At 39.0% G+C, this 15830-nt stretch overlaps 1 protein-coding gene across 6 annotated transcripts in view; it reads left to right on the top strand.

Annotated features, from left to right (window-relative positions):
- Positions 1–15830, top strand: part of PRMT3 (protein arginine methyltransferase 3) — a 156232-nt gene that overhangs the window by 78275 nt on the left and 62127 nt on the right. For all 6 annotated transcript variants that reach the window (XM_089310622.1, XM_002708975.6, XM_089310610.1 and 3 more), the window contains one exon: positions 13545–13623. In XM_089310622.1, the coding sequence (XP_089166748.1) occupies positions 13545–13623 (79 nt within the window). The remainder of the gene's footprint in view (positions 1–13544; positions 13624–15830) is intronic.

Below are 15830 nucleotides of genomic sequence, written 5' to 3'. Positions count from 1 at the left end.
GCCCCTCGTTAATCTTTTAATTCCATTTTTCATGAGCTCTTTACTGTCATAGTTGATTTTTTTTAAGCTGCTCTAACAACTCAGCCTATAACCTTTTTTTTTTTTTTTTTTTTTTTTTTTTTTTTTTTTTTTGACAGGCAGAGTGGACAGTGAGAGAGAGAGACAGAGAGAAAGGTCTTCCTTTGCCGTTGGTTCACCCTCCAATGGCCGCCGCGGCCGGCGCGCTGCGGCCGGCGCACCGCGCTGATGCGATGGCAGGAGCCAGGAGCCAGGTGCTTTTCCTGGTCTCCCATGGGGTGCAGGGCCCAAGCACCTGGGCCATCCTCCACTGCACTCCCTGGCCACAGCAGAGGGCTGGCCTGGAAGAGGGGCAACCAGGACAGAATCCGGCGCCCCAACCGGGACTAGAACCCGGTCTGCCGGCGCCGCTAGGCGGAGGATTAGCCTAGTGAGCCGCGGCGCCGGCCTCAGCCTATAACCTTTGATTTTGTCCCTCATTTTTAAAAAAAAGTCATGATTCCTGATATATTTTTATCTATCTATCTATCTATTTATTTAATAGGAAGAGGGAGGCAGATGGGTAGAGGGGGCTCCCATCTCCTAACTCACTCCCCAAATGTCTGCAAAGGCTAGGACTAGGCTAGGGCCTAAACCAGGAGAGAGGAATTCGCTCTGGGCCTCCCACGCTTATAGTGGGAATCCAAGCACTTGAGCCATTACTGTTGGCTTCCAGTAAAAGGCTGGAGTCAGGAGATAGAGGCTGATATTGAACCTAACCAGTCTGATATGGGATACAGGCATCTTAACTCCTAGGCCAAATCCCACCCCAGTTTCATGTTTTTGTTCCAAAATAAAGTATAAAAGACTACAACGGTTTTTAGCTTGTGATTATATAGTACAATAGCGGTTTCTAAAGTTAGGAATTTATATTGAAGAAAGAGTCTCATTCCCATGCCTGTAACCCTGCTGTTACATTAGCCTCTTTCCTTAATTGGGTGATATTCTATACATGTAAACAATTTTAAATAGACATGAGTATGTATTCTTTATGCTTTCATCTATATTATGGCACACTATATTATTTTGTAACTTTTTAAGTTGTCAAATATACAAAGAAATTGTGTGAACTTACAGGTGCAGTGTTACAAATAATTATATAATGAACCCTGTGTAATCATCAACCAAAATACAGAAAGAAACGAAATACTGTATCTGAGTATAGCTCCCTTCCTACTCCAGAGATAATGACTCTCTTGCCCTTTATGATTAATTATGTTTTTACTTTTCATTTATGGTTTTATCGCTTATATTTATATCAGCAAACCATGTACTTTCTGAAAAGCTTGTTTTTTTTTTTAACTAGGGTTTTTTTTTTTTTTGCTTTCATTAATCTGCCATTTTATAACATTTAATGATACTACCTATAAGGATAATTGTTCATTTTCATTTTTTGTTTTGCATTTATGCATATATTTATAATTTTAAAAGTTTTTTAAAAAATTTTACTTAAGGTATATAAGTTTCATGGATTTTATATATACAGATTCAGGAACATAGTGATGCTTTGCACCTTACCCTCCCTCCCCCCTACCCATTCTCCAACCCTTCTTCGGCCCCAACTCTTATTCTTAATTTTTACAAAGATCTACTTGCAGTTTACTTTGTATTCATAAGGTTAATCCTACACTACATAAAGAGTTCAACAAATAGTATGAAGAAAAAAACACTGTTCCTCAACGGTAGAGACAAGGGTTATAAACAATCATTGAATCTTAAAATGTCCATTTCACTCCAATACGTTACATTTTAGGTACCGTATTAGTTACGCCAGATCAGGGAAAACATATGGTATTTGCCTTTTGGGAACTGGCTTATTTCACTAAGTATTATGGATTCCCGTTGTATCATTTTGTTGTAAAGAAAGGATTACATCTTTTTTTTACAGCTGAGTTGTACTCTCTAGTATATATATACTATAATTTCTTTATCTAGTCATCAGTTGATGGACATCTGGGTTGATTCAATACCTTAGCTATTGTGAATTGAGCTGCTATAAACTTGGGGGTACAGATAACTCTTTGATATGCTGATTTCTTTTCTTTTGGATATATTCCCAGGAGTGGTATGACTGGGTCATATGGTAGATCTATATTCAAATGTCTAAGGTATTTCCATACTGTCTTCCACAGTGGCTGTACCAGTTTACATTCCCTCCAGCAGTAGATTAGGGTACCTTTTCCTCCCACATCCTTGCCAGCATTTGTTGTTTGTTGATTTCTGTATGAGAACCATTTTAATTGGAGTGAGGTGAAACTGCATTCTGCTTTTGATTTTTGGTGAGGTGTGTTTCTTATAGGCAGCAAATAGATAGTCTTGTGTTTTAATATATTCAGCAAGTCTTTATCCTTTAACTGAATTGAAACTGATCTTTTCCATTGTGGCTTAGGTGGAATGTTTGCACTTTAGTGAATACCCAGAGGGGTGGCCAGGGGGCTCTGCTCACTACTCCAGGGTGGAGTGAGTATCCAGGGTAACACCCAAATTGGGCATGATAGATCTCTCCTTGTTAACAGAGAGTGGGGCTATGGTCACCTCTGTTGGTGTGATCACACCCTCAGTCTCCTACCTTCCAAGGCGATGAGTGCCCAGGTGTTAGCCCTCAGTCTGTGCAATACTCATCTGCACTTCTTATAAACTGTACAAAGGACCTGTACAGTCCTCACCCACCCACCCACTTGAGAGTAATCCACCCAATGCAATCAGGGAGCTCTGAGCTTGTGGATTGACACACAGTGATTGCAGAGACCCAGCTACACCCCATATGCTTTTGTGCTGTCACAGAGTCCCCACAGTCTCAGTCACAAAGCCCCTGTAGTCACAGAGAGAGGATCCTCTCTGCCCCCAATAGCCTGTCCTGTCCATAGAGAGGCAGATGTTCCCAGAGCCAGCTGCCTGTGCTCTGCCTAGGTGGTTTGAGCCACAGAGTCTGTGGTGTTTTGGGAGGCTGGGGGCTCCTCACAGTCTTACGTGGATGCCCAGCCCACTATCAGTCCAGCCAGAATCAAAGTTAGTGGGGAATGTCGATTTTTCCCTCTGTGGGAATCTCTGGATCACATACATACACAAGAGCCATTGGTCAAATGTAGCCTTCTCCCCGCCGGTTGCACCACAGCTGCTCTGCCAGCACTGCGGAGAAGATGGCGTCGTGTCTCAGCTTGTTGTGCACTGCACAAGGGTTTCCGCAGCTGCTGCTTGTGCCCAAAATGGCGCCCTCCCTCTTTCTGTCAGTTGCTGGGTGCTGTTCTTGGGAGGAAGAAATGTCTTTTTTTTCCCCACTGGGTTAGTAGGTACATTTTCCCCCTTAGGGCTCTAGGCCAGACTCACAGCACACTCTCTGGCTATATCACCAGTGGTACAGGTTGCTGCAGTCTGATCTCACCTCATTCTCCAAAGCTAGTACTTGGTTCAGCTCTCACCTGCTGGAGTCATGTGTTGTGTCCCTGTTTGTGTTACGCATCTGTACCTTGCGCACAGATCCGCAGTGTTCCTCTTCCTTCCATTGAATGTCCACTGCAATTTTCTAACTCTCCCCTGAGAATGTATTTCCTACACCTTTTGTTTTCCATTATTTATCCCTAGCCTACCACTGTATGCAGTTCTCTATTCCACCATCTTCTCATTTTCATTTTTGTAGGTGCCTTTGTATGGACGTGCTGCAATGTATTCTTGTATTGTTGATGGACACTGGATCTTTTCCAGCTATATACCAAGAGAAATAATGCAGTAGTGCATCTGTTCATATATGCTGTTAAATTTAAGTATGCTCTTATAGGTGTATAATTAGAGTTGCTGGATCACAGGATGTGCTGCTCTTCGACTTTACTAGATAATGCCAGACTTTTCCAAAGTGATAAATTTTGTTTCATGCCTCCGTAGACTTAACACTGGGTGTTGTATAATTGCTAATCCAGTAGTGATGTAGTTGATTCCTGTTGTGTTTGAATTACCAATGAAGTTTAACATTTCTGCATATGGTTGATTATTGGTTATTTGGATTTCCTATTTTGTGGAATAATTGTATATAATTATTTTATCCATTTTTCTTGATTCTATGCTTGTATTAAAAATAAGTAGTATTCTGTGCTAAAGATAGAAATATGTGTGTATTGGGAGGAGGTAACTGATATCTTTTGAAACTCAGCAACTTATCTTTCCATTCCTTTTGTGCCTTTTGATGAGCAGAAGTTCTGGGTTTTAATGTAGTTAAATTTGCTACTTTTTTTAAATTTATGATTAGTACTTTTCCTCCCAGGCATATGAAAATATTCTCCATAAGCTTTACCTTTCACTGTTATTATTGGTCTTCAATCAACTACTACAATTACAGTGGTAAAAATTGTCATAGTCTTTCTGTGCAGCAGTTTGATTATTCAGATCAAAATATTAAATGTGCATATCTTTTAAGCCAGGAATTTTGGTTCAAAAACATTGAACAGAGATGTATGTGTATATATATAGATGTTCAAAACAACATTGTTTCTCTTATACATTCTGTGGCTAATCAGTTGAAAGGGTACAGGTATACACATGTTATTTCTTAATATCCTCAGTCACCTTGCATTATATGCCAAGTATGAGTCTGTTTCAGTTGCTATAGAACTGTCATAAGGAAAGTGTCTTACTCAAAAGGATTTTACCTAATTACCTTGAAAACTGTCATGTAACCATTTGTAATAAATCATGTAGTAAACATTAGCACATTTTAAGGTGAAAGGGTCAAGTGACAGACTGAGGAATCATCGGAAAAATTTTGTAGCTCAGTATCTAAGGCTGCTGTAATTGTTAACAGTGAAATAGAGTTTACATTACAACCTCAAGTTTGTTGCATTTTTCACAGAGGGCACTGTAGATTAGGAAAGAATACTTATCCAGTTATTTCTTGGATACCTCTACAGAAGAAGTTCTCAGTGGGATATGGGGGTCAGTTTTTTGCCCTGGGGAATATTTGGGTAACGTCTGGAAAATCGCATGTTGCTGCAACTCGGATGAGTAGGCAAGACAGTGATCATACATCAAGGAATGCTGCATCCTGCAGTGGATACAACAGCCCCCATAATAAAATTTTATCAGCTGCAGCTGAGTGAACAGATGCCCCTCAAAAAAGAAAGTTTTATCTGGCCCAAAATTTCAAATAGTATCAAAGTCAAGAAACTTTACTTGTGAGTTCTCATTTCTGTGCATTGGTAACAACTCAACCTCTCACTTAGGTAGTATTATTAAGGTTACCTGTCCTAATCTGGAGCATCAGGAAAAGTTCCCTGAAGCAGTGACATCATAGAAATATATTTTGTTATGTGAATATGTAATAGTCTTCCCTAACCAACTTGCATTTAACAGACTTGCCAAATTAATGATTTTCCTCATTTTTTTAAAAACACATTGCTAGGTTACTATGGCCTAGGTTTCTATGGCTTCTTTAAAACTTTAAGCTGCTCCAGTATGCTGCTACTAACTATTCAGCTCCTGTCATTTGTGTTATGTGTCTGTTGCCAAGAGTTGATAGTATTTGTCTGCTGTTTATGTTTGATCAGTGAAATACAAATACAGACTATTGAGTAAGATTGTAAAAAGGACATGAAAAGGAAATTGAGCACTTTGGAAAAACTCAAGGGAAACCACTAAAATAAATGAACTTGAAATGAAGGGGTTAGTAAAACAGTTATGAAAGACTAGGAGTTAAAAGATGGCAATTAGGGAATTCAAGGAATCTCTGCTTGGAAATACCCTTAGAATATTTTTCTGTTTCAAAACAACCAAAACTGGAAACTATGTATAACATGTGAGTATATTTATGCAGGGATGATGGTAAAGATTCCAATCAATGGAATCAATCAGTTTTGGCAACCAAATGTACATTTGTCTTGTTACTTAAAATCAACTCTCAGTCCCAATCACATTGGATAAAAATTAGGTTTACAGTAAATCTTATTGGAAATTGATAGTAACATTGGGGAAAATACGATCAAACATTTACTGTGATTCAGAGGTATAGTACATAGAAATTGTGAGTAGGTTTTGTAGTCTTGTTTTTTTGCTTTAAGTAATCTTTTATCTTTAAATAATTCTGGTTTATTAACTATTGTCAGCAGTCTTTTGCAGATTAGCTCGTCATTTTATTTGATTCATTTTTCCATAGCTAAATATTGCCTAGGTGTATATTGATAATTCAGCTATTTGAACTAAAAAGTAGACATACCTTACGCTGAAAGTATCAAGTTTCTTTTATTACTGATGTGTCACATGAATATTTCATGAACAACATTTAAAAAATACTACTAGGGTTTCCATTTCAATGAATAATGTTAATATTCTTGTCCCTAATTTAATTCCATATGTTCCTATTTAGTAACTAATTTTTAGAATATAAATGCAATATTTAATTTTTAAAATTGACATTTTTGAAAGATGACTGTCCCAAGAGCATCATGGGAGAAAATATCAGTATAATTCTGCTTCCAGATGGCACCCCTACAGGTGAGGCAGCAGCCTGTGAAATTACAGTCTGAATTATGCTGCAGATGAGCTGAGCATTTGGAGGAAAGCCTCCTGATATCAGTATAAATGATTTGGTTCAGAACCAAGGACAATTCCCAGGAACTTAAATGCTGATTTGTCACATAGGGAGCCTATAGTAAAATGATGTTTAGTAAAGTGGAAAGTTGAGAGAAAGAACAATGACCATTAGCAAAACATAGATGAATCTTCATTTGCTAATTTTAACTGGGTATATTAATGTATTTCATAAATTTCTTTTTTTTTTAAACTTTCATTTAGTAAATATAAATTTCCCAAGTACAGTTTATGGATTACAATGGCTTTTCCCCCCCATAACTTCCCTCCCACCCACACCCCTCCCATCTCCCACTCCCTCTCCCATTCCATTCACATCAAGATTCATTTTCAATTCTCTTTATATATACAAGATGGATTTAGTATATATTAAGTAAAGATTTCATCAGTTTGCACCCACACAGAACATAAAGTGTAAAATACTATTTCAGTACTAGTTATAGCATTAATTCACATTGGACAACACATTAAGGACAGAGATCCTACATGAGGAGTAAGTACACAGTGACTCCTGTTGTTGACTTAACAAATTGACACTCTTGTTTATGGTGTCAGTAATCTCCCTGAGTTCCCTGATTTCTATCTTATTTAGACAAAGTCATAGTCAAAGTGGAAGTTCTCTCCTCCCTTCAGAGAAAGGTACCTCCTTCTTTGACGGCCCGTTCTTTCCACTGGGATCTCATTCGCAGAGATCTTTCATTTAGGTCCTCTTTTTTTTTTTTTTTTTTTTTTTCATTGTCAGAGTGTCTTGACTTTCCATGCCTAAAATATTCTCATGGGCTCTTCAGCCAGATCCGAATGCCTTGAGGGCTGATTCTGAGGCCAGAGTACTATTTAGGACATCTGCCATTCTATGAGTCTGCTGTGTATCCCGCTTCCCATGTTGGATCGTTCTCTCCCTTTTTTATTCTATCAAGTTAGTATTAGCAGACACTAGTCTTGTTTATGTGATCCCTTTGACTCTTAGTCCTATCAGTATGATCAATTGTGAACGGAAATTGATCACTTGGACTAGTGAGATGGCTTTGGTACATGCCACCTTGATGGGATTGTATTGGAATCCCCTGGCATGTTTCTAACTCCCCCATTTGGGGCAAGTCCAATTGAGCATGTCCCAAATTGTACATCTCCTCCCTCTCTTATTCCCACTGTTATATTTAACAGGGATCACCTTTCAGTTAAATTTAAACACCTAAGAATAATTGTGTGTTAATTACAGAGTTCAACCAATAGTATTAAGTAGAACAAAAAAAAATACTAAAAGGGATAAAGTATTAAATTGTACATCAACAGTCAAGACAAGAGCTGATCAAGTCACTGTTTCTCATAGTGTCCATTTCACTTCAACAGGTTTCCTCTTTGGTGCTCGGTTAGTTGTCACCGACCAGGGAGAACATATGGTATTTGTCCTCTTGGGACTGGCTTAATTCACTGAACATGATGCTTTCTAGATACCTCCATTTTGTTGCAAATGACCGGATTTCATTGTTTTTGACTGCTGTATAGTATTCTACAGAGTACATGTCCCATAATTTCTTTATCCAGTCTACTGTTGATGGGCATTTAGGTTGATTCCAGGTGTTAGCTATTGTGAATTGAGCTGCAATAAACATTGAGGTGCAGAGAGATCTTTTGTTTGCCAATTTAATTTCCTTTGGGTAAATTCCAAGGAGTGGGATGGCTGGGTCATGTGGTAGACCTATATTCAGGTTTCTGAGGAATCTCCAGACTGACTTCCATAGTGGCTTGACCAGTTTGCATTCCCACCAACAGTGGGTTAGTGTCCCTTTTTCCCCACAACCTCGCCAGCATCTGTTGTTGGTAGATTTCTGAATGTGAGCCATTCTAACCGGGGTGAGGTGAAACCTCATTGTGGTTTTGATTTGCATTTCCCTGATTGCTAGTGATGCTGAACATTTTTTCATGTGTCTGTTGGCCATTTGATTTCTTCGTTTGAAAAATGTCTATTGAGGTCCTTGGCCCATCTCTTAAGTGGGTTGTTTGTTTTGTTTTTGTGGAGTTTCTGGAGTTCTTTGTAGATTCTGGTTATTAACCCTTTGTCTGTTGCATAGTTTGCAAATATTTTTTCCCATTCTGTCGGTTGTCTCTTCACTTTCCTGACTGTTTCTTTTGAAGTACAGAAACTTCTCAGTTTGATGCAATCCCAAATGTTAATTTTGGCTTTGATTGCCTGTGCCTCTGGGGTCTTTTCCAAGAAGTCTTTGCCGGTATCTATATCTTGCAGGGTTTCTCCAATGTTTTCTAATAATTTGATGGTATCGGGTCATAGATTTAGGTCTTTAATGCATGTTAAGTGGATTTTTGCATAAGATATAAGGTAAGGGTCTTGCTTCATGATTCTGCACGTGGAAATCCAGTGTTCCCAGCACTGTTTATTGAATAGACTGTCCTTACTCCAGGGATTGGTTTTGGATCCTTGATCAAATATAAGTTGGCTGTAGATGTTTGGATTGATTTCTGGTGTTTCTATGCTGTTCCATTGGTCTATCCTTCTGTTTCTGTACCAGTACCATGCTGTTTTGATTACAACTGCCCTGTAGTACGTCCTGAAATCTGGTATTGTGATGCCTCCAGCTTTGTTTTTGTTGTACAAGATTGCTTTAGCTATTCGAGGTCTCCTGTGTCTCCATATGAATTTCAGCATCATTTTTTCCAGATCTGAGAAGAAGGTCTTCGGTATCTTGATTGGTATTGCATTGAATCGATAAATTGCTTTTGGGGGAATGGACATTTTGATGATATTGATTCTTCCAATCCATGAGCATGGAAGATTTTTCCATTTTTTGGTTCTCTCTTCTATTTCTTTCTTTAAGGTTTTGTAATTTTCATCGTAGAGATCTTTAACTTCCTTGGTTAAGTTTATTCCAGGGTATTTGATTGTTTTTGTAGCTATTGTGAATGGGATTGATCTTAGAAGTTCTTCCTCAGCCGTGGCATTGTCTGTGTATATAAAGGCTGTTGATTTTGTGCATTGATTTTATACCCTGCTACTTTGCCAAGCTCTTCTATGAGTTCCAATAGTCTCTTAGTAGAGTTCTTTGGATCCCCTAAATAAAGAATCATATCATCTGCAAAGAGGGATAGTTTGAGTTCTTCCTTCCCAATTTGTATCCCTTTCATTTCTTTTTCTTGCCTAATAGCTCTGGCTAAAACTTCCAGACCTATATTGAATAGCAGTGGTGAGAGTGGGCATCCCTGTCAGGTAGCAGATCTCAGTGGGAATGCTTCCAACTTTTCCCCATTCAATAGGATGTTGGCCGTGGGTTTTTCATAGATTGCTTTGATTGTATTGAGGAATGTTCCTTCCATACCCAGTTTGCTTAGAGTTTTCTTCATGAAAGAGTGTTGTATTTTATCAAATGCTTTCTCTGCATCTATTGAGATAATCATATGGTTTTTATTCTGCCGTCTGTTAATGTGGTGTATCACATAGATTGATTTGCGAACACTGAACCATCCCTGCATACCCTGGATAAATCCCACTTGGTCTGGGTGGATGATCCTTCTGATTTCTTGTTGCATTTTATTGGCCAGAATTTTATTGAGGATTTTTACGTCTATATTCATCAGGATAATTGGTCTTTAATTCTTTCTCTGCTACATCTTTTTCAGGTTTAGGAATTAAAGTGATGCTGGCTTCATAGAAAGAATTTGGGAGGATTTCCTCTTTTTAAATTGTTCTGAATAGTTTGAGAAGAATTGGAGTTAGTTCTTTTAAAGATGTCTGGTAGAATTCAGCAGTGAATCCATCCAGTCCTCGGCTTTTCTTTGTTTGGAGGGCCTTTATTGCTGAATCAGTTTCTGACTCGGTTATGGGTCTGTTTAGGTTTTCCGTGTATTAATGGTTCAATCTAGGTAGGTTGTATGTGTTCAGGAATCTATCCGTTTCTGATAGATTTCCCTGTTTGGTGGCAAAAAACTCTTTGTTGTAATTTCTGGTGACTCCTTATTTCTGTGGTGTCTGTTATATTCCCTTTTTCTTCTCTGATTTTATTGATTTGGGTCTTCTCTCTCCATTTTTTGGTAGTTGGGCCAATGGTGTGTCAAAATTTTGTTTGTTTTGAAACACCGCTGTTCATTTTGCTGATCTTTTGTAATTTTTTTAATTCAATTCTATTGATTTCTTCTAATATTCTGGGTCCTGCGCTGTGGCGCAATGGGTTACAGCCCTGGCCTGAAGCGCTGGCATCCCCTATGGGCACTGGTTCTAGTTCCAGCTGCTCCTCTTCCGATCCAGCTCTCTGCTATGGCCTGGGAAAGCAGTAGAAGAGCCCAAGTCTTTGGGCCCCTGCACCCACATGGGAGAGCCGGAAGAATCTCCTGCCTGGCTTTGAGTCGGTGCAGCTCCGGCTGTTGTAGCCATCTGGGGATTGAACCAGCGGATGGAAGACCTCTCTCTTTCTACCTCTCTCTGTAACTCTGTCTTTCAAATAAGTAAAGTAAATCTTAAAAAAAAAAAATGTTCATTATAGGGTATTTGGGGAGATAGTTATTGTTTATTATTTCAAATGGAAGCAGACATATGGGAAAGTAAGCATAAATACCAAAGTTTAGAGTACTAAGTGAAACTGAGTTTTTGCCATGGCAGGGAGGGGGTGGAAATCCCTGATTATCCTTGGTAGGAATCTCAAGTTGGAATTGGTACTAATTTGACCATTATCCTCAAACTATTTTTAAAATATGAATGTGTGTGTCTGTGTATGTGTGTGAATTTGAAAGGCAGAAAGAGACTGACAAGGAGTGATCTCTCATCAACTAATTCACTCCCCAAATGCCCACAGTTACCAGGGATTGGCTATGATGAAGTCAGGAGTCAGGAACTAAATCCTCGTCTCTGATGTAGGTGGAAAGGACCCAGCTATTTGAACCATCATCTGCTGCCTCCCAGGAAATGTATCTGCTGATTCACTACCCAAATGGCTGCAATGTCTGGGGCTAGGCCTGGCGGAAGCCAGGCGTCCACAGAGTTCCATCTGGGTCTCCCACATGGGAGTCAGGGGCCCAAGTAATCATTTGCTGCTGCTGCTGCTTTTTTAAAGATTTATTTATTGTAAAGGCAGAGTAATGGAAAGGAAGAGACACAGTGTGAAAAACATATTTTATCCACTGGTTCACTCCCCCACAATAGCTAGGGCTGGGAAAAGCCAAAGCAGGAGATGGAAACCAGAGCAGCCAAGACTCTCTCGCTCCATGGCATGCCAGCAATGCGTGGGCAGCTTATTGTGTCATAACACCAGTCTCTATTAACATGTTTGATCAGCTGATTTTTTTCCCATAAACCACCTTTTAGTAATTCCTCAGAATAATTATAGTTCACTTTGATCAATGAATGATTGCCTGTTTATAAGCATTTGTGTGCATAGATCTACATAAATTATGTCAGATTGATAAAGATTTCTTAGTTGAATTCTGCAAAGTCCTTGGTCTTTGAATACACAGATATTAATGGAGAACTAACTTTTAAGAATTTGACATATTATTGAAGTATTCTATCCAAAAAAGCAGTGTCTACCAAATCCTTACGTTTCCTAATATAAACACATTAATAAGTAAGCTTTGTTTTGCAGGCAGTTATTTCTTATCAGTGAATTACTGTTGGGAGGAAGGGGGAGGTAAAAGCCAGTGTGGAGTTGCTGGTGGCAATTTAATTAAGTTCCTTTATAAGTGATTCAAGCATGAGAGCTGAATTTTCTATAAATTTAAATTTGCTGTTAATCTCTTGTGGTGATTATCCTTTCTGGGTTTCTAGGTTTCATTTTTTTCTTGTTCTAGTGAAACCCTTACAACATTTTTTGTTCACCTGGTTAAAGAATGTTGTGTTTATCTCATCTGGGAGTTGGGTATGTGAGGAACAAATGATTGGATGAGGACAGTTTTTATTTAGAATGCTAAGCTAAGGGTAAAATTCATATTGGTTCACCTTAAGCAGTAATAAGATGTATTATGTGTTAAGCAGTATGCTAAGCACTTGACCTTCCCTGTGGCATGGAGGCGATTGGGAGTGCATGCTAGAAAGCAAAAGATGAGAAGAAACAGGCACTGACTCTTCAGGTCATGATTTTGTCATTTTAGTAATAATCTGTATAGCATACTATTATGTTGCAGTGTATTTGTGACTCTGGTAGCAGCAGATTCTTTCTATTTGTATGATTATTGTCCTTTCTTGGTAGATGATTCATTACTGTGCTTTAAAATCTGCAGTACACTGGGATCATGTTTCATGAACTGTATTTCAAGCACCATTTGTTCTGCAAAATGTGGATAGTGGTAAAAAAAAAAGGGGGCGGGGGAGAATCCTGTATTCTGAAAGTGGCAATACTGGGTTCTAGCATGTTCAGCATTTCTCTACCATAATACTACTCAAAACTTCTGTTGTGTTGATGTGAACTTTGACTCTCACATGTAGCATGTGGTGTTCCTCAAACCTTTTAACTAAGGACCTTCTCCTCCTTCCCCTCCACTCTCAAACCTCTCCCCACACCTTTTAACCAAAAAAAAAAAAAAAAAGGCAGGAAACACTTTGTGAAATGCTGTTGTAGAGTAGGGTTTTTGAGCCTTAGAGCTGTTGACATTTTGGGACAAGGAAAAATATAGTTGAGCATAGTTGAAAATGGCTTCTCTACATTAACATTACAACATTCCAGGAAGCTATACTGTTTGCTAACAATTTCTTTCTACAATTTTCCTTTTAACAAAGAAGAAATAGTAGTATGGAAGGTAGACACAGGAAGACTGAGTGTATTCTTCTGTAAGGAACTTGATGGGTCTGCTTTGTCCTCTGGTTTTATAAAAATTACTATTTGGAGAATTTATGCCTAAAGTAACTTCAGATGTGGCAAATATTACATATTTTATTCATTATTGAAATCTACTCTTTTCCTTTTTTTATACAGGGCTATTTTCTTCTTTTTGAGTCTATGTTGGATTCTGTCCTTTATGCAAAGAGCAAATACTTGACAAAAGGAGGATCAGGTGAGTGTGAAATTCTACTCTTAATAATTTAATTTTAGTCCAGTAGAACCAGATAAACCTTTGGATTTCAAATAACCTATGCATGACTGAGAGAGTTCCCAATACAGATGAAAGATATTTCCATTAGAAAAACTTTAAGGCATTCTTCACTATATTTTTGAAAATAGAACATTATGTATGACATACAGCACTCTTAAGTTAATGGTTTTCTCAAGAACTATAATTAGAGGCTTTTTTTTTTTCTTTTTAAGTAAAATCCTAAGGACTAGGTTTTGGAAGCTTTTTGAAAAATATTTATTTAGGGGCCAGCACTGTAGCATAGTGGGTAAAAGCCACTGCCTGCAATGCCAGCATCCCATATGGGCGTCGGTTCCAGTCCCAGCTGCTCCACTTCCGATCCAACTCCGCTATGGCCTGGTAAAGCAGTGGAAGATGGCCCAGGTGCTTGGGCCCCTGCACCCACGTGGGAGACCTGGAAGAAACTCCTGGCTCCTGGCTTCAGATCGGCGCAGCTCTGGCTGTTGCAGCCAATTGGGTAGTGAACCAGTGGAAGGAAGACTTCTCTCTCTTTCTCTCTCCCTCTCTCTCTCTTCCTCTCTCTACCTACCTCTCCTTTCTCTGTGTGTAACACTTTCAAGTAAAATAAATAAATAAAAAAATATTCATTTATTTATTTGAAAGAGCTACAAAGAGAAATCTTCCATCTGTTTCTTTTGGTTCACTCTCCAGGTGGCCACAATGGGCAGGGCTAAGCCAGGCCAAAGCCAGGAGCCAGTAGCTTCTTCCAGGTCTCCTGCATGGGTAGCACAGACCCAAACACTTGGGCCATCCTCTGCTGCACTTCCAAGACCATTAGCAGGGAGCTGGATCACTATTGAGTAGCTGGGCCACTAACCTGTGCTCATATGGGATCCGGCATTGTATACTGTGACTTTACTCACTATGTCACAATGCTGACCACTTGGAAGCTTTTCGATATTCAAATTGAAATCTAACAGGAACTTCTTTTTGTTTTTAATCTTTATATCATTTAGTTCCTTTTTTCCCAGTAGCATATTTCATACTAATTTCAAGATTATTCACTTTAATGGTGAACTTTCCCTGATCTAACTACATAAACCTAGCATCTGTATGATTTATTGAGACTATCAAAGTAGTGACTGGTTTCTAGTAAGTTTTTGGAGTACAGCATACACAACCAGTGTATAAATGAATCCCAGTAAATTAGGAAGGCTTTCTTTTCAAGTTTCTGGAAAATATTTCATTTTACTAATGACATATTCAGAATAAGACTGTGTATAGGTCTTCTGCTGTGAATAGTTGTATATAAACAAAATGTCATTCAGGGCAGGGATTATTTTTCCTTATTATTGATTCTTCAGTGAGTTCCACAGCTTCTGGAATATAGAGTACCATAGGTGTTGAGTCATTAAAGTTGAATTGAATGGCATCTGTCCCTCCTTGTTCAACCCTCTCCTTGTACCTTTCCTTTCTCAAAGCTTTAGGTTCAACAAATGTTTTCCGTGATCAGAGTTCAGTTGACAAACTCTTAGATGATAATGGATAGTGATGGAGCCATGTGTTCTGTCAATGTGCATGCCAGCAGTTGGTCACCCACCTTTGCAAATTTTTCTATGAATAAATTTGATCTGATGGTAGATTCGTGTACTGTCTCCTCTGTTCTGTGCTTCTTTTCAGATAGAGAAGAGGGACATTTTGAACTGGCAACATAATATGCTTGACCATAGTCATGCCTCCTGCCCATCAGTGTTCAGTGAAGTTAGTTTGGCAATTATGGTACAATTAAAAATCAGTAAGGCCCAGGGCTAGCGCTGTGGCGTAGCAGGTAAAGCCGCCGCCTGCAGTGCCAGCATCCCATATAGATGCCGGTTTGAGACCTGGCTGCTCTTCTTTCAATCCAACTCTCTGCCATGGCCTGGGAAAGCAGTAGAAGATGGCCCAAATCCTTGGGCTGCTGCACCCGCGTGGGAGACTTGGAAGAAGCTCCTGGTTTCGGATCGGTGCAGCTCCAGCTGTTGTAGCCAATTTCAACCAGCAGATGGAAGATCTCTGTCTCTCTCTCTCCTCTCTCCTCCTTCTTGATCTATGAAACTCTGACTTTCAAGTAAATAATCTTTAAAAAAAAAGTCAGTAATGCCCAAGCATAAAACTCAGAAAATTTTCTCGGACAGTAGTAGAGTTATTTT

This window comes from Oryctolagus cuniculus, chromosome 1 (genome assembly GCF_051225735.1).
Source record: "Oryctolagus cuniculus isolate XC-2025 breed Fujian yellow rabbit chromosome 1, ASM5122573v1, whole genome shotgun sequence".
In the NCBI taxonomy this organism is placed as follows: Eukaryota; Metazoa; Chordata; class Mammalia; order Lagomorpha; family Leporidae; genus Oryctolagus; species Oryctolagus cuniculus.
This window is presented reverse-complemented; position numbering and strand designations above follow the sequence as displayed.